Below are 26,348 nucleotides of genomic sequence, written 5' to 3' on the forward strand. Positions count from 1 at the left end.
GCCATGATCATAATGGTGATCCACTACAATGGTCATAATGGTGATCCACTGCCATGATCATAATGGTGATCCACTGCCATGATCATAATGGTGATCCACTACAATGTTCATAATGGTGATCCACTACAATGATCATAATGGTGATCCACTACAATGTTCATAATGGTGATCCACTACAATGTTCATAATGGTGATCCACTACAATGTTCATAATGGTGATCCACTACAATGTTCATAATGGTGATCCACTACAATGTTCATAATGGTGATCCACTACAATGGTCATAATGGTGATCCACTACAATGGTCATAATGGTGATCCACTACAATGTTCATAATGGTGATCCACTACAATGTTCATAATGGTGATCCACTACAATGTTCATAATGGTGATCCACTACAATGTTCATAATGGTGATCCACTACAATGTTTATAATGGTGATCCACTACAATGGTCATAATGGTGATCCACTACAATGGTCATAATGGTGATCCACTGCCATGATCATAATGGTGATCCACTACAATTGTCATATGTGGGGGGGTTCAATTACGTGGTCTGGGTAAAGAAAGTCACATAGACAATAATGGAGTATAATTATAACGGAATATATGGGAAGCACCAGGCCCGCCCTGCCTCTCTGCTCTCTATCTTAAGACTGACTCACGAATTGGGTCCTAGAGGCGAGCGGCATTCAAAAACACGCTATGGTCAGCAGCAACATGAATAACAGTCAGTGATTCATGCAGATGGTTGGTAGTGAGTCATACTACTGGTAACTGGTTACTGGTAACTGGTTACTGGTACTGCTGGGAACTGATACTACTGAGATAATGATCATAATGGTGATCCACTACAATGTTCATAATGGTGATCCACTACAATGTTCATAATGGTGATCCACTACAATGTTCATAATGGTGATCCACTACAATGTTCATAATGGTGATCCACTACAATGTAATGAAAGGTAGCAACTACAATCATCAATGGAATATTTAGGAAATTATTTAACAAACTAGTGAATAAAAACTTTGCATATATTCCTGTAGCTGCACTTAAGTATTTACAATAAGAATTATTACAGGTACATTAGAGGCAGTGGAGAGGAGCAGAGTATAAACTATCCATCAGTAAAGAAAACATTTCACCAAGAACATGTTAGTCATAAAATACACAGCTAAAACTAGTGTTAAAATTAAGCATTTTTAACATATGTGAGGAGAGAGGAATGACAACTTGTGAGAAATAAAGAAAAATAATGAGGAGAAAGAACAGTAGTGTTTAGTGATAATTAACCAGGTGACCACTAGTGATAAAAAGACTAATGATTAAGAAGAGTAGTAGTGCTTAGTGATACAATATGTGAGTTGAGTGCGTTGCCAACCAAACCATGGGAAGTGAAGGCTCAATCCTCTGCTTATTCTGACGGCTTGTTAATACCTGTGGAAAGCGATTCCTTCTTTAATGTGACATATGTTGACAGACATGTTATAAAGCCATTGTGAAAAGATAATTAACCAGGTGACCAATAAAAGAATAATGATTAGGAAGAAAAGTAGTGCTTAGTAACATCCAATCGTGAATCACCCTGCGCTGCTCTAACAGAAGACATTTAGGAGCACAAACTACAGAGATCAACAGAAATAAAACAGCTGATACACCAATTAAGGAGGTGAAAATATTGGCAACTAACCAGGTGACCACTAGTGACAAATAAAGAATAATGATTAGGAAGAATAGTAGTGCTTAGTGATAACTAACCAGGCAACCATTAATGAGAAATAAAGGTCAATAATTAGAAAGAGCAGTAGTGCTAAGTGACAATTAACCAGGTGTAGTATATAGCTTTCTTATAAGCAAGTGTATTAGAGCAGTAGTAGTTATAACCAGTGAGGTATACTATATGTTTTACATTATATCATTATAAGCCATTATATTTCTACATATGCAAATGCTGCTTTAATGAAGGTCAATTTAAGTAGCAATACTATGAACTACCTATATATTGTTTATTTTCCTTAGTGTACCAGAAGCTTCATTAACTACTGTCACAATTATAACTACTGTTCAACAAACTAGAGTAATGAAGCTCTAAGGTTAGATATACTATACACTGAACATCAGGCTTCTGAACTGTTCAGTTAAGTACCCATACACTGCCATACATTAAGAGTCTGTTAGTGTACAAGTACACTCACTACCATGTAACAGAGTCATTAAAAGCTTTACAGAGTACTTTTACCTCTAATAAACATCATGCAGGCATAACTTTCAAATTTTGAAAATAAACCATCAAAGTTGACTAAAAAAATATCTTACCATTTAAGCAATACATTACTATACTGTAATTGTGAGATTCACTTAGCACAACATTATACAAGTTAGGTTACAAATTTACACTATACATGCAAGGTACTAATTACACTTAAAACAGACTTAGAATTTCAAGCTTGCAGTACATTAACAATTCAACAACAGAGAGAGCAATACTGGCAATGTAACTCCCAACTAGTTATAACCCTTACCACCACCAACTGTAACATAAGATTTACTTACTTAATTGGGGATGACCTGATGAATATAAAACAGTCTTTTAATATTCAATTGTAATGTTTTGATGCACATTATATAAACATTTAACACAAGAAATGAACATTACCATCAAGCACCTAAAAACTGACATGCTTGTACTCTTAAATTTAATTTTATACAAGACTAAACATGATATACGGAAAATATTCAAACTGGAGGCAATATTCATGTACAGTACCTACTGATAATATTCATGTACAGTACCTACTGATAATATTCATGTACCGTACCTACTGATAATATTCATGTACCGTACCTGATAATATTCATGTACAGTACCTACTGATAATATTCATGTACAGTACCTACTGATAATAACTAACTTCAAAATTAACATTCTGACATCAGTTCACAGTTAAATTTGATTTCAACCGAGTACAGATTACACCCAACTTGAGGCACCATTAAAGTCGTGTTATATGCCGACATTAATTGAACTTTGTAATAAAATTAATACAAAGTAAAATAATTATTAATCCTTTGATCTGGAAGGACAAAATACATACAAGAAAGCTCAAGTCAATGTATAAAAAGGTGAAGTGAATGCTAATATCTTTAATAAAAATATCTGATAAACACTACCATGCAACACTACTGTCAACAAAATAATACAGACATTAGTGTTTTACACATTAGTGTGTTTTACACACTAATGTCTATGTATGTGTATGTAGAGCAAATGACATGTCTAACAAGAATTCGGACAAATTCACAGGAAAAACAAGAAAAAAGTCACATTAAGAAATCTAATGTAGCTAAATCTAACCTACCCTAGTTACGATTATAAATTTTCCTGACTGTTTTCCTTTACTCCACAATATTTCTGCTACCTATACTGTATCCATACCTTACCAAAATGGCAGGATATAAAAATGATGCACTTTATATGTCTGATAGAGTTAATGAAGTGCAATTGATAATTTTGTAAATAATTTGTAGATCTCATGTTGAAAATAGAGTAAGGTTGTGTATCAATACATGGTAATATGATGCTAGAATATACTGACAATAAGATGCAGATTGTGATATTCTATAAAATGGCATAACCAGCAAATAATTCCTTATTAATGTCAATATATGGACTGCATTATCTGCTAACAAATATTTACCTACCCCAGATTCAAGCAGAGGGGAAATCAATGCCTAGCAAATGTAAGAGATAATGAAACTAGCTCTCACCCTCCATACATGCCTTCAGGAGAAATACTGCATTTTATTGTTTGTATTCTCATCAAGTTTCCTATGATATTTGTACTGTAATAACACAGAGCTCCCAATGAAAAAACATTACCAATAACATCACCAGATCTTCTATATTGTGTAATACACCATCTGCACTGTGATAACACAATGAACTTATTATTTAGTTGCAAAACAGTGTTCACAATAAGCTGGAATACTAGAACTCAACAGCAGTATTAAGCACTTCCTAGTACACTGCTTGAATGATCCATGAGCATTATTACAAGTGGAGTGCTCTATGCTATTATAAACAAAAATACACGTGGGAAGTGGAAGGAAGTAGAAAGTGCATCTGTACGAAGGGGGAAAAAAAGGGCCTTAGCTAAGATATTTAAATTATAGTATAGGTAGTAGGTTGGTAGACAGCAACCACCCAGGGAGGTACTACAGTCCTGCCAAGTGAATGTAAAACAAAAGCCTGGAATTGTTTTACATGATGGTAGGATTGCTGGTGTTATTTTTTGTCTGTCTCATAAATATGCAAGATTACAGGTATGTCTTGCTACTTCTACTTACACTTAGGTCACACTACACATACATGTAAACGTTTATTTATACACACTCATCTGAGTTTTCTTTGATTTTATCTTAATAGTTCTTGGTCTTATTACTTTTCCTTTTACATCCATGGGGAAGTGGAATAAGAATCTTTCCTCCGTAAGCCATGCGTGTTGTAAAAGTCAACTAAAATGCCGGGAACAATGGGCTAGTAACCCCTTTTCCTGTAAAGATTACTAAAAAGAATAAGAGGAAGAAAATTGTCAAAGTGGGAAGTCTGAATGTGTGTGGATGTTGTGCAAATGATAAATATACAAGGTATGATGTAGCACGTAATGAAAGTAGTTTGTTAGATTATGTATTGGTGGATAAAAGGTTAATGGGTAGGCTCCAGGATGTACATGTTTAAAGAGGGGAAACTGATATCGGATCACTATTTATTTATAGCTACAGTTAGAGTAAGAGGTAGATGGGACAAGAGGAAGGTGGCAACAAGTAGGAGGGAAGTGAAAGTGTATAAACTAAGGGAGGAGGAAGTTGGGGTGAGATTTAAGCAACTATTGGCAGAAAGGTGGGCTAGTGCAAAGACGAGTAGTGGGGGGGGTTGAAGAGGGTTGGATGAGTTTTAAAAATGCAGTATTAGATTGTGGGGCAGAAGTTTGTGGTTATAGGAGGGTGGGGGCAGGAGGAAAGAGGAGGGATTGGTGGAATGATGAAGTAAAGGGTGTGATAAAAGAGAAAAAGTTAGCTTATGAGAGGTTTTTACAAAGCAGAAGTGTTATAAGAAGAGCAGAGTATATGGAGAGTAAAAGAAAGGTGAAGAGACTGGTGAGAGAGTGCCAAAGGAGAGCAGAAGATAGAGTGGGAGAGGCACTGTCAAGAAATTTTAATGAAAATAAGAAAAAAAATTTTGGAGTTAAACAAGTTAAGAAAGCCTAGGGAATGTATGGATTTGTCAGTTAAAAACAGAGTAGGGGAGTTAGTAGATGGGGAGAGGGAGGTATTGGGTAGATGGCGAGAATATTTTGAGGAACTTTTAAATGTTGAGGAAGAAAGGGAGGCGGTAATTTCATGCACTGGCCAGGGAGGTATACCATCTTTTAGGAGTGAAGAAGAGCAGAATATACATGTGGGGGAGGTACGTGAGGCATTACAGAGAATGAAAGGGGGTAAAGCAGCTGGAACTGATGGGATCATGACAGAAATGTTAAAAGCAGGGGGGGATATAGTTTTGGAGTGGTTGGTACTTTTGTTTAATAAATCCATGAAAGAGGGGAAGGTACCTAGGGATTGGCGGAGAGCATGTATAGTCCCTTTATATAAAGGGAAGGGGGACAAAAGAGATTCTAAAAATTATAGAGGAATAAGTTTATTGAGTATAACAGGAAAAGTGTACGGTAGGGTTATTATTGAAAGATTTAGAGGTAAGACAGAATGTAGGATTGTGGATGAGAAAGGAGGTTTCAGAGTGGGTAGAGGATGTGTAGATCAACTGTTTACATTGAAGCATATATGTGAACAGTATTTAGATAAAGGTAGGGAAGTTTTTATTGCATTTATGGATTTAGAAAAGGCATATGATAGAGTGGATAGGGGAGCAATGTGGCAGATGTTGCAAGTATATGGAATAGGTGGTAAGTTACTAAATGCTGTAAAGAGTTTTTATGAGGATAGTGAGGCTCAGGTTAGGGTGTGTAGAAGAGAGGGAGACTACTTCCCAGTAAAAGTAGGTCTTAGACAGGGATGTGTAATGTCACCATGGTTGTTCAATATATTTACAGATGGGGTCGTAAAAGAAGTAAATGCTAGGGTGTTCGGTAGAGGGGTGGGATTAAATTATGGGAAATCAAATACAAAATGGGAATTGACAGTTACTTTTTGCTGATGATACTGTACTTATGGGAGATTCTAAAGAAAAATTGCAAAGGTTAGTGGATGAGTTTGAGTGTGTGTGTAAAGGTAGAAAGTTGAAAGTGAACATAGAAAAGAGTAAGGTGATGAGGGTATCAAATGATTTAGATAAAGAAAAATTGGATATCAAATTGTTGAGGAGGAGTGTGGAAGAAGTGAATGTTTTCAGATACTTGGGAGTTGACGTCTCAGTGGATGGATTTATGAAGGATGAGGTTAATCATAGAACTGATGAAGGAAAAAAGGCGAGTGGTGCATTGAGGTACAGTGGACCCCCGCATAGCGATTTTAATCCGTGCAAGAGGGCTCATTGTTATGCGAAATGATCGGTATGCGAATTAATTTTCCCCATAAGAAATAATGGAAATCAAATTAATCCGTGCAAGACACCCAAAAGTATGAAAAAAAAATTTTTACCACATGAAATATACATTTTCCTACACACAAAGAGAAGGATACATGCACAATAGTAGAGTAGTACATGCACAATATATATTGTGCATGTACTACTCTACTAAATGAAGAATAAATGACACTTACCTTTATTGAAGATGCAGCAATGACTGATGAGACACTGTCCTGGGAGTGCCTTTTCCTTCTGAGTACTGTAGGTCCTGTTTGGCATTTTCTTCCAGAACATGCCTTATCACACTGTGTATGCCACTACGATTCTTAAATCTCTCAAACCAACCTTTGCTGGCTTTAAATTCACCAATATGAGCACTAGTTCCAGGCATTTTTCCCTGTTCACCTGGGTGTTAGTCGACTGGTGTGGGTTGCATCCTGGGAGACAAGATTAAGGACCCCAATGGAAATAAGTTAGACAGTCTTCGATGACACTGACTTTTTTGGGTTATCCTGGGTGGCAAATCCTCTGGGGTTAATTGTTTCTTGGTATTCTCAATAAGCCACACCAACAACGGTGCTACAGCAGCAGCAGCAGCTGACAGTGCTACAGCAGCAGCAGACGATGCTACAGCAGCAGAAGACGATGCTACAGCAGCAGCAGACGATGCTACAGCAGCAGCAGACGGTACTACAGCAGCAGCAGACGGTACTACAGCAGCAGCAGATGGTACTACAACAGCAGCAGCAGCAGCAGCTGACGGTGGTACAACAGCAGCAGCAGCTGACAGTGCTACAGCAGCAGCAGACGATGCTACTACAGCAGCAGCAGCAGCTGATGGTGGTACAGCAGCAGCAGCAGCAGCTGTACCACCAATAGTAGCGATGGTTGATTGGGGTTTATTATACAACCTGGCCAGCTCGGAGACACGCACTCCACTTTCATACTTATCAATGATCTTTTTCTTCATCTCTATAGTAATTCTCACCCTTATTGCTGTAGGGTTGGCACTAGAAGCTTTCTTGAGGCCCATGGTCACTTATTTTGCAGATAAAATCACCAAAAACACTAATAATACGAAATGTTCCGATTGTATGCTTGGATGTTACCACGGAGGCTGGCTGGTAAACAATGCCACCGGCGGCACATGTGAGGCTGGCTAAGGGCGCACATTGGACGCGTCTCGGACGAACAGCGGTGAGCGGGTTTTTGAGTGGTATGCGAGGCAAAATTTTTGCGATAAAAGCAAGCAGTATGCGGATTAAACGTTATGTGATGCCGACGGTATGTGGGGGTCCACTGTACATGTGGAGTCAAAAAACGTTATCTATGGAGGCAAAGAAAGGAATGTATGAAAGTATAGTAGTACCAACACTCTTATATGGGTGTGAAGCTTGGGTTGTGAATGCAGCAGCGAGGAGGCGGTTGGAGGCAGTGGAGATGTCCTGTCTAAGGGCAATGTGTGGTGTAAATATTATGCAGAAAATTCGGAGTGTGGAAATTAGGAGAAGGTGTGGAGTTAATAAAAGTATTAGTCAGAGGGCTGAAGAGGGGTTGTTGAGGTGGTTTGGCCATTTAGAGAGAATGGATAAAAGTAGAATGACAAGGAGAGCATTTAAATCTGTAGGAGAAGGAAGGTGGGGTAGGGGTCATCCTCGAAAAGGTTGGAAGGAAGGGGTAAGGGAGGTTTTGTGGGCAAGGGGCTTGGACTTCCAGCAGGCATGCATGAGCGTGTTCGATAGGAGTGAATGGAGACGAATGGTATTTGGGACCTGACTATCTGTTGGAGTGTAAGCAGGGTAATATTTAGTGAAGGGATTCAGGGAAACCGGTTATTTTTATATAGCCGGACTTGAGTCCTGGAAATGGGAAGTACAATGCCTGCACTCTAAGGAGGGGTTTTGGGATATTTGCAGTTTGGAGGGATATGTTATGTATCTTTATACGTATATGCTTCTAAACTGTTGTGTTCTGAGCACCTCTGCAAAAACAGTGATTATGTGCGAGTGAGATGAAAGTATTTTCTTTTTGGGGATTTTCTTTCTTTTTGGGTCACCCTGCCTCGGTGGGAGACGGCCAACTTGTTGAAAAAAAAAAATAGTATGCCCAAGACAAATGAGCGAACAACAGCATACAATAGTACTACATGCATTAACATGTTAAATCTGTATATAATATACAGTGGAACCTTGACTTACAAGTTTAATCCGTTCCGTGACCTAGCTTATAACTATTTGCTCATGAATCAAATCAATTTTCCTCATTTAAATTAATTGAAAGCCATTAATCCGTTCCAGCGGCAGGACAAAATATTTCAATGTAAACAACTCTAAGGTTTATTTCTCTATTACAATGACATAATAAACAATATAATTAACAGAGAAACATGATATATACTCTAGAATGAATAAAATAAGCCATAATATGATGAGTGATGATATAATTTGTTTTGTTTGATTGCTGAATTTAACTGATACAATTTGCTTTAATTCCATTATTATTATTATTAATTTAGGGAACTGAAGCTTACTCATTTATTATTTTTATAATAATAATAATACGTGCATAATAACAACGAGAGCTTTAGAATTCCACCAACTTGGTGCACTGCTTACCTCAGTGTGGGAGTATTTATCTTATGCTTTGCTTACATTTTTTACAGTCATTTGGCTAAATTTTGTTTTTGTAACCATGGGTCCTAAGAAATTAAGTGTAAAGAACAGTGCTGAGAAGAAAAAGAGGATGATTTCCATGGAATTAAAGTATGAAATCAAAGATAAACAAGCGAGGTGTGCAGGTTTTGCATTGAGGGGGAAGTGTTGGGAACTGGCTTGTAACTCGGATGTTGGCTCGTAGCAGAGCAAAAAAATCGACCGAGTGACAGCTCCTATTTCAGAAAACTTGTACATTGAGACACTTTTAAGTCAAGGTTCCAATGTACTTCCATTTGTAATAAAAGTCACATTAAATATTACTAATAGATGCAGACTCACTTTTCTTGAATACTGAATTAAGACTGGATAAACTAACATTTTTTGTGAGTGTTCCTTGCTCTTGTAAAACTAACCCTCTAGATCCTTCTTAGAACAAAAACTTCATGTCATATCCATAAGGACTATAACATTCAGCACTAGAAATATGCATCTGATGATGCATCATCTATGTAATCTGAACTTTATATGAAAAAGACATTCTCGAAATAAGAAATATACTGTATTTAACCCTTTGACTGTCGCAGCCACATATATACGTCTTACGAGGTACCGTGTTTGATGTATATATACTCAAATTCTAGCGGCTTCAAATCAAGCAGGAGAAAGCTGGTAGGCCCACATGTGAGAGAATGGGTTTGTGTGGTCAGTGTGCACCATATAAAAAAAATCCTGGAGCACACAGTGCATAATGAGGAAAAAAAAATGACTTTTTTTTTAATTAAAATACTGAATTTGTGGTCTATTTTCGTATAGTATTTATGGTTGTATTCTCGTTTTCTTGGTCTCATTTGATAGAATGGAAAACATATTATAGAAATAGAGTTGATTTTGATTGATTTTACTATAAAAAGAACCTGGAAATGGAGCTCTAAGTAGGGGAAATGTTTGATTTTTGCCAATGTTCAAAAGTAAACAAATGATGTCATTGTCCAATAAATGTCCAACTAGCCATTCTAATATGCAGTCATGAATGGGTTGATGTTATTTATACAATTATTACAGTATTGCAGTAGTCTGCATAATATTAAGTCTTCCATTTTTTGTTTGAATAAAAATTCAAAATAGAAAGCAAGAGTAATATCAGAGGGGCCTGGAGACATGACTGATGAACAAAGAAAATATTATTTTAGAGCCAGGAATGTCTGCATTGTTCATTCTGGACCTTATTTTGAAATTGTCATATTTTTTAATTTTCGTGAAATTGGCCAAATTGCAAATTTCTGACCACATTATTGGGTAGTTGAAATCGGTAAATGGGTAGTTTCTTGTACTCAATCGATAGAAAAAATGGAGTTCTAAAGAAACAGCTATGAGTATGGTCGACTGGAACAACGAAATTAGCCGAAAATAGGGCTCAAAGTGGACGAAATCGCTGATTTGTAAATATCGCCGAGGTCGCTAACTTCGCGAGAGCATAATTCAGTCAGTTTTCCATCAAATTTCGATTTTTTGGTGTCATTACAATCGGGAAAAGATTCTCTATCATTTCATAAGAAAAAATAATTTTTTTTTTTTTAAATTTTGCGACACCAGGAGACACCTCAGGATTGGGGGTTGCGACAGTCAAGGGGTTAAGAAAGCACAAGCCTAAGATATTGCAATGAAATTAGACCTCAGAGCTTTCAAAAACAATTTATTACTCTCATCATTTTAATCTTAAAAGGCTAAAAAATTATGGCATAGATTCCAAAAATTTACTTGACACTTTATAAAGTCATATAATAAAAATTCACACTAAGAAAGAAACCTCTTACTATACCTATCTTTACTGGTAGCTTAAGCCTATAATGTACAATGTTTCTCCCATGAAGGTCTACCAAGTACGTACATGGAGAATACACCACAACACATCCAAGACATTAAGTGAAACAGGGTAAACAGGTAACACAAGAAGAACACTGAAGTAAGCTCACTGGCCTATACAAAGTAAAAGTAATGGAGAGAAAATGGGAAGGGAAATAGGAACAAAGGAATAACGGAGGAATACTGCAGCCCTACTAGCCCATGTTAAGTTTTCTATGATGATCATGGGTGATGAGAGAAATGGGTCTAAAACAAGTGTACATCCTCTGTTTCACTTAGTAAGGTTGGAGAGTTCGGCGTTTGAAGATGCAAAACATCTGCTCTAATTTTTGTCATTCTTGAAAACTGAGTAACTTCATCTGATGACATGAGATGGTAATGAGAGCTGTTGCACACTATGCAAGCACTACTAGCGCTGTCAATCCTGCAGGCATATCTCATGAAATCATAATGACATGATTGCAAACAAACCATACCACGGGTGGGGTTTGATCCCGCGGTCAATGAGTCTCAAAACTCCAGACCGTCGCGTTAGCCACTGGACCAGCTAGCCACAATAAGATTCGTCCAAGTAGGTATATTTCTACACCATAGGAAGGTTAGCATAGGCACCACTGACCACAAATGCAATTTTTTACAGACGAATCTCCAGCTAGCGTGGCCGTGACGAACTCTAGCTCAAGTCCCCTCAAAGCCGTTAACATGACTCTCTGACCGTGGGATCAAATCCCACCCATGGTATGGTTTGTTTGCAATCGTGTCATTACGATTTTGTGAGTCATGTTAACGGCTTTGAGGGGACGAGCTAGAGTTCGTCACGGCCACGCTAGCTGGAGATTCGTCTGTAAAAAATTGCATTTGTGGTCACAGTGGTGCCTATGCTAACTTCCCTATGGTGTAGAAATATACCTAGTTGGACGAATCTTATTGTGGCTAGCTGGTCCAGTGGCTAACGCGACAGTCTGGAGTTTTGAGACTCTCTGACCGCGGGATCAAACCCCACCCGTGGTATGGTCTGCAGGCATATTTATGTTCCTGAAAGCATGTAGGCACATCTCTGGTTGTTTATCTGATGTAAACCTTATCACATCCACCACATGGTATACTTTTCATTCCTGTATTCTTTGATGATACATTAGGTCTAACAGTTCTTTTGATCTTGATGATGACTACTGCTATGTTTATGTTGGATTTGTGGAAGACTTGGGATATTGATCATTGTGAATACAGTGGGTAGAATAAACCTACATTCAGTTTCTGTTTGGTTCCTAGCAGTTATGCATATCAAGCTTTGCTTTTGCATGAAAAGATGAATCAAAGTGAAAATTTATGGCTACCAAAGGTTTTCTGAATGTTCTAGATGTGCAGAAATTCTTCACTGCTATTGATAACTGTTTCCAGATTGTTGTGGGAATAAAACTGTTAGATTGTCTCTATTGATAGGTTTCCTATTAATAGTACATTTCAAAATGACACCAACATACCTAAACCACAAATATGTCCAAGAAGTATTTCACAACAGTATGTAGTCTTTTACTAAATACTCAAGATGAATAAAAGCCAACACAGCACTGAGTGCTGAACGTACAACTATACCAAATTTTCATCAGTAGAAGTTCGATTTTCAGGAAAACTCACTGAACTGAACACAAATCTCTACTAAGAACATGCAGTGGAAGACAAAGATTGGTGGTGATGTGGCTGTTCGTGAAAATAACTTGGTCTACGAGGACCAATGTATGAGGAAGGTGATGTCCAGGCTTGCCACCTTCTTATTCTCAATATAGACTGAGTTGGGAAATGATATCCCAAGAGTTACCAAGATGGGTGATTAATAGTAAAATTTCAATTTAATGGACTCCAATTTAACACTTTTTATTTAATGGACAATATTTCACCGAGTTTTAGCAAACGACTAAGTCCATGAAATCTGGAACTATCACTGTTACATTCATGGAAATATATTCTCATAATTTGGATAATAAACTGACAGCCCCTTCTTCCTATTACTCCATTAACTCTGGCTATCGCAAGCCCCTTTCTGAAACTCATTCTATGTCGGAAAATTTTTAGAAAAAAACAAAAAATTTTTTTTCTTATAAAATGAGAGAGAATCTTTTCCCGATGGTAATGACACCAAATGTACGAAATTTGGTCGAAAACTCATGGAATTACGCTCCCACGAAATTAGCGGTCTCAGCGACATGTACGCATCAGCGATTTCGCCGACTGAGCCCTGTTTTTGACCAGTTCCGTTGTTCCAGTTGACCAAGCTCGTAGCTATTTCTTTAGAACAACATTTTTTCTATCAGTTGAGTACAAGAAACTGCCCATTTACCAATTTGAAATACCCAATAAAGTAGTCAAATTGGCAATTTGGCCAGTTTCGCTCAAAATAAAAAAGACGCCAATTTCAAAATAGGGTCCAGAATAAACAATGTAGACATTCTTGGCACTAAAATAACATATCCTCTGTTCATTAGTCACATCTCTAGGCCCCTCTTATATTACTATTGCTTTCTATTTTGATTTTTTATTCATACAAAAAATATAAAATTTACTGTTATGCAGACTAATGCATTATTGTTAAAAAGGATATAAATAATATCAGTGCACTAGTGAAAGAATATTAGACTCCCCAGTTGACATGTATTGGATGTGTGGTGTGATTTGCTTACTCTTGAACATTGGTAAATATCAAACATTTCTGCTAATCTGAGCTCAATTTCAAGGTCGTTTTCATCGAGAAAGTAATCAAAATCATCTCTATTTCTGTTATGTGGTTTCCATTTTATCACGTGAGACCATGAAAACAAGAATACAACGATAAATACTATACAAACATACACCTCAAATTCGGCGTTTTAATCCAAAAAAACGATCAAGTTTTTTTTCTCATTATGCACTGCGTGCTGCAGGATTTTTTTTTTTATGTGCTGCACACTGACCACACAGACCCATTCTCTCACATGTGGGCCTACCAGCTTTCTCCCGCTTGATTTGAAGCTGCTAGAATTTACGCGTTTAAATACGTCCGAAACAGCCAAAGGGTTAAATTGAAGTTTCACTGTAGCACCTAATAATTTGACACTGTTTTAACCAAAACTTTGGGAAGGTTGTGTGGGGCACTCCTGATTCCTGAATTGTTAGGATCTAGAGGAACATGAGGGTTTATGGGTTTTCAGAAGTCCATAAAAATGTGCAGATTAAGGGATAACAGGCAAAAGATAATTTACTGCCTCAACCACCACACATTTTTGGACTTCCTAAAATCAATAAACCCAATAGTCCTCTATGCCGTACCAAGTCAAGAATTGTGAAAGCCCCACATAAACTTGGAGTTTTGGCTAAAAACCTATGTAAAATGTTAGCACTATGGTGATCTCATTTCCCGATTCAATAAAGTCGACATCACCACCTCTTCACATGGGTCCCCATAAACCAAATGTTCCTACACAGCCACATCACCACTTATTTCCCCACTGCCTGTTCAAGACTACATTGATTGAGAGATTAGTGTTCAACTATCTATTTTCCTAAAACTCTACAAATTATTGTATGGCTATGGATCTACCACTCAGTGGTAAGCTGGCTAAACTTACCTTGAGCACTTAGAGATCACTTTATGCAATCACATGGCTTAGATACATTGATGACATCTTTACCATAACACTGAAAAGTTTTAACCTCGCCTACTTCAAGGATCAACTCTACTAGACTGAGTCTTCAACTTGAGGAAAAGACTCAGTTTTTGCTAAGGTAGGTGAAAACTTGAAGTGCGCTGTAAACAGGAAATCTACCAAGAGATGATTTAACACTTATTCCCACCACAATCTCAAAACTAACAGTTGTCACTGGCTTCTTCATTCACTCTCAATCTGCAGCAAAGAATTTCATCACCAAGCTAGACTTAAATTTCGACATGTTTTCCAGCAAACAATGGTCATTCACATATACAAGAGTGCTAGAAGCCAAATAAACTATGTATGATCATGTTATCTACCAGGTCAACAGCAATCACAATCTCATGTGTACTTTACAAATCAAACATGGAGGTAACATGTGGTCACCACTAAGATCAAAGAAACTGAAAGAACTGCTTTACTTCATATATCACCTAAAGAATGCAGGCATCTACATCATATCATGTGGGTGTGATAAAACTAGCATCTGAAAAGCTGCTCGAGATTTACAGTGGAACCTCAAATTTCAAACTTAATCCATTCCAGGAGCTAGTTCTAAATTCGAAAAGTTTGAAAAGCAAAGCAATATTTCCCATAAGAAATGGAAATACAATTAATCCGTTCCAGAAACCCAAAAATATTCACAAAAAAAAAAAAAAATAATAATACATTTTATAGAGATTATAGTTTTACATACAACAAATACAGTGTACAATTATGTATTAATAAATTTCAATAAACATAAAATAACATTTTTACTTACCTTTATTGAAGATTGGTGATGGCATCTGGAAGATAGGGAGGAGGAGGGAGGGAGTTGGGGTTAGTGTTTGGAAGGGGAATCCCTCTCCATAAGAACTTTAGGTATCGAAGCTCTCTCTGGGGTTACTTCCTTTCTCTGTCTTATAACGCCGCTAGGACCAGCTTGAATGTCACTGGACCCGTCTCACAAAATAACTGTCCACAGTCCTCTGTTTCTGGCACCTCTAAGATTTCCCTAAAGTGGGACATGGTTCTGTCACTGAACTTGTTGCAAAAGATGGCTTGTTTCAGCTTACTCAGGGTGGTACTTCCGAACAAACATTTGGATATCATTCCACTTGGCACAAATCTCCTTAATCTTTGAAGAAGGCGCCTCATCCACTCCCTCTTCTTCCTCCTCCTCTGAAGCAAGTTCCTGAGCTGTGGTCTGATACTGTTCCAGATGAAACTCTTCCAGCTCTTCAGTGGTTAGCTCTTCCCTGTGGTCCTCCACCAACTCTTCCACATCCCTGCCACTCACCTCCAGCCCCAGGGTGTTCCCCAATGCCACAATAGAGTCCACAACAGGCAGAGGGTCAGCTGCATCAGGATCAGGGTCAGCCTCAAACCCTTCAAAATCCCCCTTTTGGACACAATCTGGTCGCAATTGTCTCCAAGCAGAGTTCAAAGTCCTGGAAGTCACTCCCTCCCAAGCCTTACCTATAAATGGCTTATGGAGCTGCAGATATTGAAGTGATTCCTCCAGAACTCTCTTAGGGTCAACTTAGTGTCTGTAGCCACTTTATTTATTTGTTTATGTCTTTGTAAATAGTACATTGAGATTTTGTATTTACAATAATGGGTTACAATGCAAAGAGAGCCTCTATTATGCTTAGGCATTATGGGCCAACTTAACATTATTGACTTACAGACTACTTAACACTAAGAATTGTCATGCTGTACAGTAGATTATTAATTATAAGTGAATCTAATTTATATAAGACAAAAGATATATTCATATATTCAAAAAATGTTTTTGTGAAAACAATGATTCAAAAATACTTTTGTGAAAACAATGATTCAATTATATTCCTGTCAACAATGGATAAAAGGTTCAAAGTAATTGTTGAAATTATGATGTGGGAATAACATAAGTATGTGTGTACCGAGTATTTAGCATTTAGTCAAGGGTGATTAAGTGGCTTTTGAGAAGAGTCTTAAATTGATTTTCAGACCGGGTTACTTGAGTATCTTCTGGTAATGAATTCTAAATTTTGGGGCCCTTTATGAGCATAGAGTTTTTACAGTGTGATATGGATACGAGGTATATCAAAAAGAGATCTGTGTCTTGTGTTATGGTCAAGTGTCCTGCTAAGGTTGGTGAGGAGAAGTTTGAGTGGAGGGTTTATATTTGTGTGTATTGTTCTGTGTATGTAGTAGGCACATGAAGCAGTATGGATGTTCTTAATGGTGAGCAGATTCAGACTTTTGAAAATTGGTGGAGTATGCTGGCAGGAGTGGGAATTTATCATCATTCTGACTGCTGCCTTTTGCTGGGTTATTAGAGGTCTTAGGTGATTGAATGTTGCTAATTCCCATGCACAAATTCCGTAGGCGAGGTAAGGGTATACGAGTGAATGGTACAGTGCCAGGAGAGCTAACTGTGGAACGTAGTACCTTATCTTTGATAGTATACCTACAGTCTTAGAGATTTTCTTGATTTGTTGTGTCTAGAACTTAAGGCTACTGTCAAGGTGGATACCTTGAAAATTTCCCTCTAAGTCTTGTGACTGATGATCCGTTTAGCGTTATGTTAATTGGACGATTTGCAGCTTTGTTTCCAAACTGAATGAAATATGTTTTATCTGTATTCAGGGCAAGTTCATTAGTCATCATCCAGGCAGATATTTTCTGCAATTCGGCATTGACAGTGTTTGCTAGTATGACTGGGTTTGGGTGGGAGATGATGTATGTTGTGTCATCTGCAAATAATATGGGTTTGAGTAGCTGTGATGCATTCGCTAGATCATTGATGTAGATGAGAAAGAGGAGTGGCCCAAGGACACTTCCTTGTGGGGTTCCTACTGTGATTGGTTGGGTGGAAAAGTTTGCACCATTTGCATACACATTGAGTTCTGTTACTAAGGTATGACTTTAGATAATTTAGGGAGTGGCCTCTGATACCATAGTGCGTTAATTTGGAGTACAGCAGTTCATGGTCGACTGTATCAAAAGCTTTACGTAAATAAATGAAAATGCCCAGCGGGACTTTTCTTTCTTTTCTAGTGTGGTATATATTAGTTCAAGCATGTGTATTTATTTATTTATTTATTAATTTGAATATGATACAGAGAAGTACAAGGAATACAATTTTTGAAGTGCAGCATGCCAAAGCCCCTTGTATGCAGAGCATTATGGGCAGGCTTAAAATTAACTAAAGATAGCATCATTTGTGCTTTTATTATTCCTGAATCCGAACTGACAAGGGTTTAATATGTTGTGTGAGACGAGGTAGGAATAGATCCGTCTATGAACTAATTTTTCGAAGATTTTAGAGAGCAGTGGTAAGTCAGATGTTGGTCTATAGTTATTCAAGTCAGCTTGGTCACTTCCTTTATGGATTGGAGTGACCCTTGCTATTTTGAGGATTGTTGGGAAGGTAGATGATTCAATGGATTTGTTAAAGAGTGCTGCAATAATTGGTGACAATACTTGAGAAGCTTTTTTGTACATAAAAGCAGGCAAGTTGTTTATGTCGCCTGCTTCAAAGCACTTTTCAAACACGGCTTTTGTGTAGAGTTTTTTTGAAGTTAGAAATGACCTGCTGGTCCATGGGCTGGAGGAGAGGAGTGGTGTTAGGAGGCAAGAACTTCACTGTTATAAAACTGAAGTCCCTAGACAAGAGGTCTACTAAGTTTGGAGGATGAGCAGGAGTGTTGTCCAGTAACAGGAGGCACCTGACTAGCAACTTACTGTCTAGGAGGTATTTTCTCACACTGAAGCCAAACACTTCATGGACCCACTCTTTGAAAATTTGCCTTGTGACCCATGCTTTATTATATGCTTTCCTCAAGACGCATAACTTGTTCTTTATGACATTGTTTTTCTTAAAACACACTGGGATTTTCTGAATGATACACAAGTAAAGGCTTGAAAATACTGGGATTTTCAGAGTGATACACCAGTAAAGGATTCACTTTGAAATCCCCACTAGAATTACCACACAAGAGTGTTAGTCTGTCTTTCATAGGTTTGTGTCCTAGGAGTGCCTTTTCCTCCTGCATAATGTAGGCCCTCTTGGCATTTTCTTCCAAAACAGGCCTGTTTCATCACAACTGAACACTTGCTGGGGTTGGAATTTCTCAGCCTCTACTTAACATTTGAATTCCCGCACGAATTTTTCTGCCGCTTGTTCGTCTGAACTGGCACCCTTGCTGTGCCTTACAATGCTGTGTATGCCACTTCACTTCTTGAATTTTTCAAACCAGCCTTTGCTGGCCTTAAATTCACCTAAATCAGCGCTTGTTTCAGGCAGTTTCAGGCCTTTTCACAAGTAATTGACTGCACAACACTATCTCCTGCTAACTCACTCACTCACTCTCTGATTCACACCAACAACAATTTCTCCACTTCATTTATTTGGGATCTCTGTTTGGTTATCGCATTCACCCCTTTCGCAACAACAGCTTCTATGATTTCTTTTCTTTTTGCCACAATGGGAGCTGATTGTTGATGGCGACTTCCTGTACATCCTGCCAAGTTCAGCAATACGTATGCCATTATCATATCTGGACAGATGTTTTGTGTGACAGGGGTCCAGTGACTCAAGCTGGTCCTAGTGACAGTAAAAAAACAAAAGACGAAAGTAACCCCAAATAAGGACTTGGTACCTAGAGTCCTTATGGAGGGGGATTTCCCTTCCAAACAATAACGAATCTTCCCTCTCCCCTCCTCCCTGCCTTCCTTCCAGCAACAACAGCCTTCAATAAAGGTAAGTGTCATGTTTAATGTTCATTCTTTTGTGCATGTAACTATCTTCAAGGTAAAAAAAAATTTTTTTGATACTTCTCAGTGTCTGGAACGGATTAATTCCACTTACATTATTTCTTATGGGGAAAATGGTTTCGTTTTTTTCCGATTTCACTTTTGGTTGATGGCTCTGGAATGGATTAAACACGAAAACCAAGGGTCCACTGACAGGCAGGGAGTGTAGCAGGCATGCAGGGAGCGTAGCAGGCATGCAGGGAGCGTAGCAGGCATGCAGGGAGCGTAGCAGGCATGCAGGGAGCGTAGCAGGCATGCAGGGAGCGTAGCAGGCATGCAGGGAGCGTAGCAGGCATGCAGGGAGCGTAGCAGGCATGCAGGGAGCGTAGCAGGCATGCAGGGAGCGTAGCAGGCATGCAGGGAGCGTAGCAGGCATGCAGGGAGCGTAGCAGGCATGCAGGGAGCGTAGCAGGCATGCAGGGAGCGTAGCAGGCATGCTGGGAGCGTAGCAGGCATGCAGGGAGCGTAGCAGGCATGCAGGGAGCGTAGCAGGCATGCAGGGAGCGTAGCAGGCATGCAGGGAGCGTAGCAGGCATGCAGGGAGCGTAGCAGGCATGCAGGGAGCGTAGCAGGCATGCAGGGAGCGTAGCAGGCATGCAGGGAGCGTAGCAGGCATGCAGGGAGCGTAGCAGGCATGCAGGGAGCGTAGCAGGCATGCAGGGAGCGTAGCAGGCATGCAGGGGAGCGTAGCAGGCATGCAGGGGAGCGTAGCAGGCATGCAGGGGAGCGTAGCAGGCATGCAGGGGAGCGTAGCAGGCATGCAGGGGAGCGTAGCAGGCATGCAGGGGAGCGTAGCAGGCATGCAGGGGAGTGTAGCAGGCATGCAGGGAGTGTAGCAGGCATGCAGGGAGTGTAGCAGGCATGCAGGGAGTGTAGCAGGCATGCAGGGAGTGTAGCAGGCATGCAGGGAGTGTAGCAGGCATGCAGGGAGTGTAGCTATGAGTTTTTTCTTGAATTCTAGTGTGTTTCTTTCCTTCTTTATCACAGAGCTGGCACTAGAAATTTTCTTTGGGCCCATGGTGGATTATTTAGCAGTTACAAGCACTAAAAACAATGGAATACAAAATATATCGCATGTACATGTGGAATTGTCCGCAACAGCTTGTAAACAATGCCACACTGGCTGTACACGGAGTCATGGAATGACCGGGCCCACTCAGGCCACGTGGACACATTCAGGACGAAAGCCTTTAACCGAGTTATTTCAATCAATCAATCAAGTTTATTCTCTATAAGGATTACAATGCGGGGTTTACAGATTTTGGTTCTTGTATGGTTTACATGTAATAAAATACTAATTACAGAGGGGGCCAGTAGGACACCTAGCAGGCTAGGCATTTCGGGCAGACCTAGATTAATTCTTAACTCTAAATTATTACAAATTATGAAGCAAGTTGGTATTATGGCTAAGTGACTAAATACTAGTTTCTGAGTTTAGCAATGTGAATGCTTTAGTTTTGGCACAATACATAGTTTCTATATTGGAGTATCACAGGCAAATTTATGACTAGTTAGGATTCATTATTTTAAGATTAAGATTCATATTTCTGTGTTTATAGTCAAATGGGCGAGTGAGTGTAGGTGTAGTAGCGAGTGTAGTTAGTTGACGGGGTGTATCAGGGAGATATAATGGTAGTTTTGAAGGTGATGAATGTGTCTGCAGTTCTAGAGCTTTCAGGTAGGGTGTTCCAGATTTTAGGGCCTTTGACATGCATTGAATTTTTGTAAAGGTTTAGTCGGACATGGGGAATGTCATAGAGATGTTTGTGTTTGGTGTTATGCCTGTGGGTCCTGTCACAACTACCAAGAAAGAGTTTTATGTCAAGGTTAATATTGGAATTTAAGGTCCTGTAGATGTAGACTGCACAGTAGTAAGTGTGGATGTTCTGAACAGAGAGTAAGTTTAGATCTATGAAGAGTGGGGGGGGGGGGGTTGCCAGGGATGGGATTTAGTGATTATTCTTACTGTGGCTTTTTGTTGGGATATTATTGGCTTGACATGTGTTGCTGCAGTTAATCCCCAAGCACAAATAGCACAGGTGAGGTATGGATAAATGAGTGAATGGTATAGTGTGAGGAGGGCATTGTGCGGCATGTAGTATCGTATCTTGGAGAGGATCCCAACTGTTTTGGATACTTTTTTTTGTTATGTGTTGGATATGGGTGCTGAAATTCAGGTTGTTGTCGAGGTATAGGCCAAGGAATTTGCCCTCATTATGTCTGGCAATTAGAGTGTTGTCCATCTTAATGTTAAGTTGCACATTAGCCGAGCCAATATTTTGACACCAAAGCGAGCCGTTATCCGATTTTGGCACTAACTGATGAGGCCTTTACCCAAGGGTCCACTGTAAACATAATTGACTAAAGAAATGGATAAATGAACATTTAATATCACTTTCACCTTCATTGAAGACTCTTGTTGGCGTATGGAAGATAGTGAGGAGGAGGAGAAGTTGTCTGGAAGGGGAATCCTCTTCCATAACCCTTATCTGGGGTTACTTCCCTTCTTTGTCTTTTACTGGTACTAGGACCAGCTTGAGTCACTGTATCCCTGTCGCACAAAAAAATGTGTCCAGAGAGGTCTGTTTCTGGCATCTCTAATATTTGCCTAAAATTGGGACAAGGCATTATCATTGAACATGTTGCAGACATGGCTTGCAACAGCTTTGTTAGGGTGATATTTCTCCACAAAACTTTGCAACTCACTCCACTTTGCACACATGTCCTTAATCACTCTTCCTCCTCCTCTGAAGCAATTTCCTTAGCTGTGGTCTGTTGCTGTTCCAGTTGAAGGTTTTGCCACTCTTCAGTGGTCAGCTCTTCCCTGTGGTCATCCACCAACTCTTCCACATCTTGGCCACTCACATCCAACCCCATGAACTTCCCCAAAGACAACATTCTATTGTGTTTCTCACCTTTATCAAAGGGCTGGCACTCAGAGCTTTCTTTGGCCCCATGGTGGCTTATTTAGCACACTCAAACAAGCACAAAAAACAGTGGATTATTACGAAATGTTTTCGATGAATGCACAGGGCGACACTCGCTCAACGAGAGACAAAGGCAAACAGTCACAAACGCATGGGATGCTTTGTGTGGGTGCTCGAGTGGCTGAGTCACATGGACGCATTTGGTACTGACCATTTTCAACTATGAAAACCAAGCAGATTTACAAAAACTGGGACAAAATTTAGACTAAAGAAAGTCATCAAAAACTGAATCTTATGAAAACTGGGGCATATGAAAACTGAGGTTCCACTGTAATAATAATATCACTGGGAATGAAAAAAAAAAAATCTGAGTACATCTTTATAATGGCAAAAGCAGGAGTGCACACATACAGTGGCTATACTATACTGATGATGTTTCTATATGAAGCATATCAGTGAAGTCCTGTGCAATAGTGGACTGAGTGTTATCAATATTACAGCCTCTCCTCAATTAACCCTTTGAGGGTCGACAGGCCCTCTCCGAAACTCGTTCTCAGGGTCGGCCAAATTTAAAAAAAAAAAAATTATTTTCTCTTATGAAAAGATAGAGAATCTTTTCCCCGATCATAAAGACACCAAAAGTTTGAAATTTGATAGAAAACTTACGGAATTATGCTCTCGCAAACTTAGCGGTCTCAGCGATGTTTACGCATCGGCGATTTTACCCACTTTGAGCCCCATTTTCGGCCAATTCCACTGTACTAGTCGACAAAAAACATGAATATTTCGCTAGAACTCCATTTTTTCTATCGAATGGGTGCAAGAAACCACCCATTTATGAAATTCAACTATCCAGTACAGTGGTCAGAATTTAGCAATTTTGCCAATTTCACACAAATTTCAAAAGATGCCAATTTCCGAATAGGGTCCAGAATAAACAAGAAAGACATTCCTGGCACTAAAATGACATTTCCTCTAGTCATTAGTCACGTCTCAAGGCCCCTCTTATATTCTTTTGCTTTCCACTTTGAATTTTTATTCTCACAAAAAATATAAGATTTACTGTTATGCAGACTACTGCATTAGTGTAAAAAATGGTATAAATATTATTGGTGCACTTGTGAAAGAATATTAGACTCACCAGTTGACATGTATTGCACGCTTGGCATGATTTGTTTACTTTTGAAATTTGGTAAAAATCGAATATTTCTGCTACTTTGAGCTCAATTTCAAGGCACCTTTCATTGTAAAACCAGTCAAAATCATCTCAATTTCTGTAATATGTCTTACATTCTATAAAATGAGACCAAGAAAACTAGAATACAGTGGACCCCCGGTTAACGATTTTAATCCGTGCAAGAGGGATAATTGTTATGCGAAATAATCGTTATGCGAATGAATTTTCCCCATAAGAAATAATGGAAATAAAATTAATCCGTGCAAGACGCCCAAAAGTATGAAAAAAATTTTTTTTTACCACATGAAATGTTAATTTTAATACACACAAACTGAAAAAGGCATGCACAATTACATGACACTTACTTTTATTGAAGATCTGGTGATGATTGATGGGATGGGAGGAGGGGAGAGCATTATCTTCTTACTGTTTAGAAGGGGAATCCCCTTCCATTATGACTTGAGGTAGCAAGTCCTTTTCCGGGGTTACTTCCCTTCTTCTTTTAATGCCACTAGGACCAGCTTGAGAGTCACTGGACCTCTGTCGCACAACAAATCTGTCCATAGAGCTCTGTACCTCCCGTTCCTTTACGATTTGTCTAAAATGGGCCACAACATTGTCATTGAAATAGTCACCAGCACGGCTTGCAACAGCTGTGTCAGGGTGATTTTCATCTATAAAGGTTTGCAGTTCAACCCACTGTGCACACATTTCCTTAATCTTTGAAGTAGGCACAATGGATTCCACAACTGGCATAGGCTTCTCAGGGTTAGCCCCAAACCCTTCAAAATCTTTCTTAATTTCCATACTAATTCTCACCCTTTTTACCACAGGGTTGGCACTAGAAGCTTTCTTGGGGCCCATGGTCACTTATTTTCCAGAAACAGCACCGAAAACACTGTAATAATACGAAATATTCCGAGTGTATGCTTGGATGTTACCGCGGAGGCTGGCTGGTAAACAATGGGACGGGCGGCACATGTGACTGCACATTGGACGCGTCTCGGACGAAAATCGGTGAGCGGGTTTTTAATCGGTATGCGCGGCAAAAATTTTGCGATAAAAGTAAGCGGTATGCGGAAAAATCGCTATGTGATGCCATCGTTATGCGGGGGTCCACTGTACAACAATAAATACCATACGAAAATACACTGCAAAGTCGTTGATTTATTCCAAAAAAATGGTCAAAGTTTTTTTATTCTCATTATGCACTGTGTGCTGCAGGATTTTTTTTAGACTGTGCACACTGACCACATAGACCCATTCTTTCATATGAAGGCCTACCAGCATTCTCCCACTAGATTTGAGGGCGCTAGAATTTAGGCGTACTAGTACGTCAAAAACCCTGGGTCGTAAGCCGTACTAGTACGTCCGAAACCCTCAAAGGGTTAACGACGGAGATAGGGGGGCTAAAACCCCATCGGTAAACTATTTCGTCACTAATCGAGGAATGACCTCCTACAGACACTTCAAAAGTGTCGCCACCCAAAATTAAAATATTCATTTTTATGTTTGTTGGGAAATTCCTTTCAATCTGTTTATTATTAACACTAATACAACATGAAATAGGTCAATGACTTACTTCTGAGATTACTTGGGAATTTTTTTTTTCTAGAAAAATCGCAGTTTTATCAATCTTAGCAAGGGGTAAGAGTGATTTTTTTATTGTTACCCTTCAGGCGCGTAAAGTTTTCTGTTCTGGTCATGGTCACTTTTTTTTTTTTATCCCCCTCCACCCCTCAATACCTCTCTATATAATATCAGTTTTTATTAATTTGGGTGTCTTTATCATGCTTCTACGTAATTTATGTTATACCTAACATTATTCTGGAATAAATGATAGATAACCTATATTGATAGTAATAGTATAATTATACAACATTTTACAGTGCTGTGAGCTGCCACGTCCGTATGTCATAGTGAAGCACGAGTTACTGAGACTGCTGGCGCCTTCTCCACTCTCTCGTATAGCCCCAGCCCTGCACACCCTACAATACCTCTCCATATCTTTATCATGCTTCTACATTACTTATTCAAACTTATTCATCCATGGCTTGCCATAAATGTTTGTTAATTCCTCACCTTCACCTGCCTTCAAAGTCTCAAAGGTACTGCATGCCTTGGCTTGAATAAGTAAAAAGCTCATCACCATTCTTTTTTGTATCTGACCATCAAAACAGATCACCAATGATTGGTGACAGCACTTGTGAAGCTTTTTTGTATATAAAGGGTGGTAAGGTATTTAAATCTCCTGTGTTGTTCTTTAGTGTGTTGATAATACAGGAGACTTCTGTTGGGTTAGTTGGAGCTAGGAACAGTGTGTTCGGGTAGGTGCCAGTGAGGTAATCATTAGGTGGGGTATTTGAGCTTGGGGTTTTACCCGCAAGGTTTTTTCCTATGGTGGAGAAGAAAACATTGAGTCTGCTGTTTCAGTTGGTGGGAGTTGGGGTTCATCTGGTTTTGTTAGTTTGATTGTTCTGTTTCCCGATATCTTTTTTGTTCCTAGAATTTCAGATAGAGTTTTCCAGGTCTTTTTTATATCACCTTTTAAGTTAGATAATCTGTTCTCAAAGGTACAATAAAGGTAAGTGTGATGTTCATTTACACACTTTATTAGTGCTTTATATTTATGTCATTCTTTTCTGCATGTAAATCTATATTTCA

At 39.0% G+C, this 26,348-nt stretch overlaps 1 protein-coding gene across 1 annotated transcript in view; it reads right to left on the reverse strand.

Annotated features, from left to right (window-relative positions):
• Positions 1 to 26,348, reverse strand: part of lap (phosphatidylinositol-binding clathrin assembly protein lap) — a 319,918-nt gene that overhangs the window by 228,823 nt on the left and 64,747 nt on the right. The window contains exon 3 of the mRNA XM_070086861.1: positions 2,563 to 2,577. Within this exon, the coding sequence (XP_069942962.1) occupies positions 2,563 to 2,577 (15 nt within the window). The remainder of the gene's footprint in view (positions 1 to 2,562; positions 2,578 to 26,348) is intronic.

Source organism: Cherax quadricarinatus, chromosome 20, assembly GCF_038502225.1.
Source record: "Cherax quadricarinatus isolate ZL_2023a chromosome 20, ASM3850222v1, whole genome shotgun sequence".
In the NCBI taxonomy this organism is placed as follows: Eukaryota; Metazoa; Arthropoda; class Malacostraca; order Decapoda; family Parastacidae; genus Cherax; species Cherax quadricarinatus.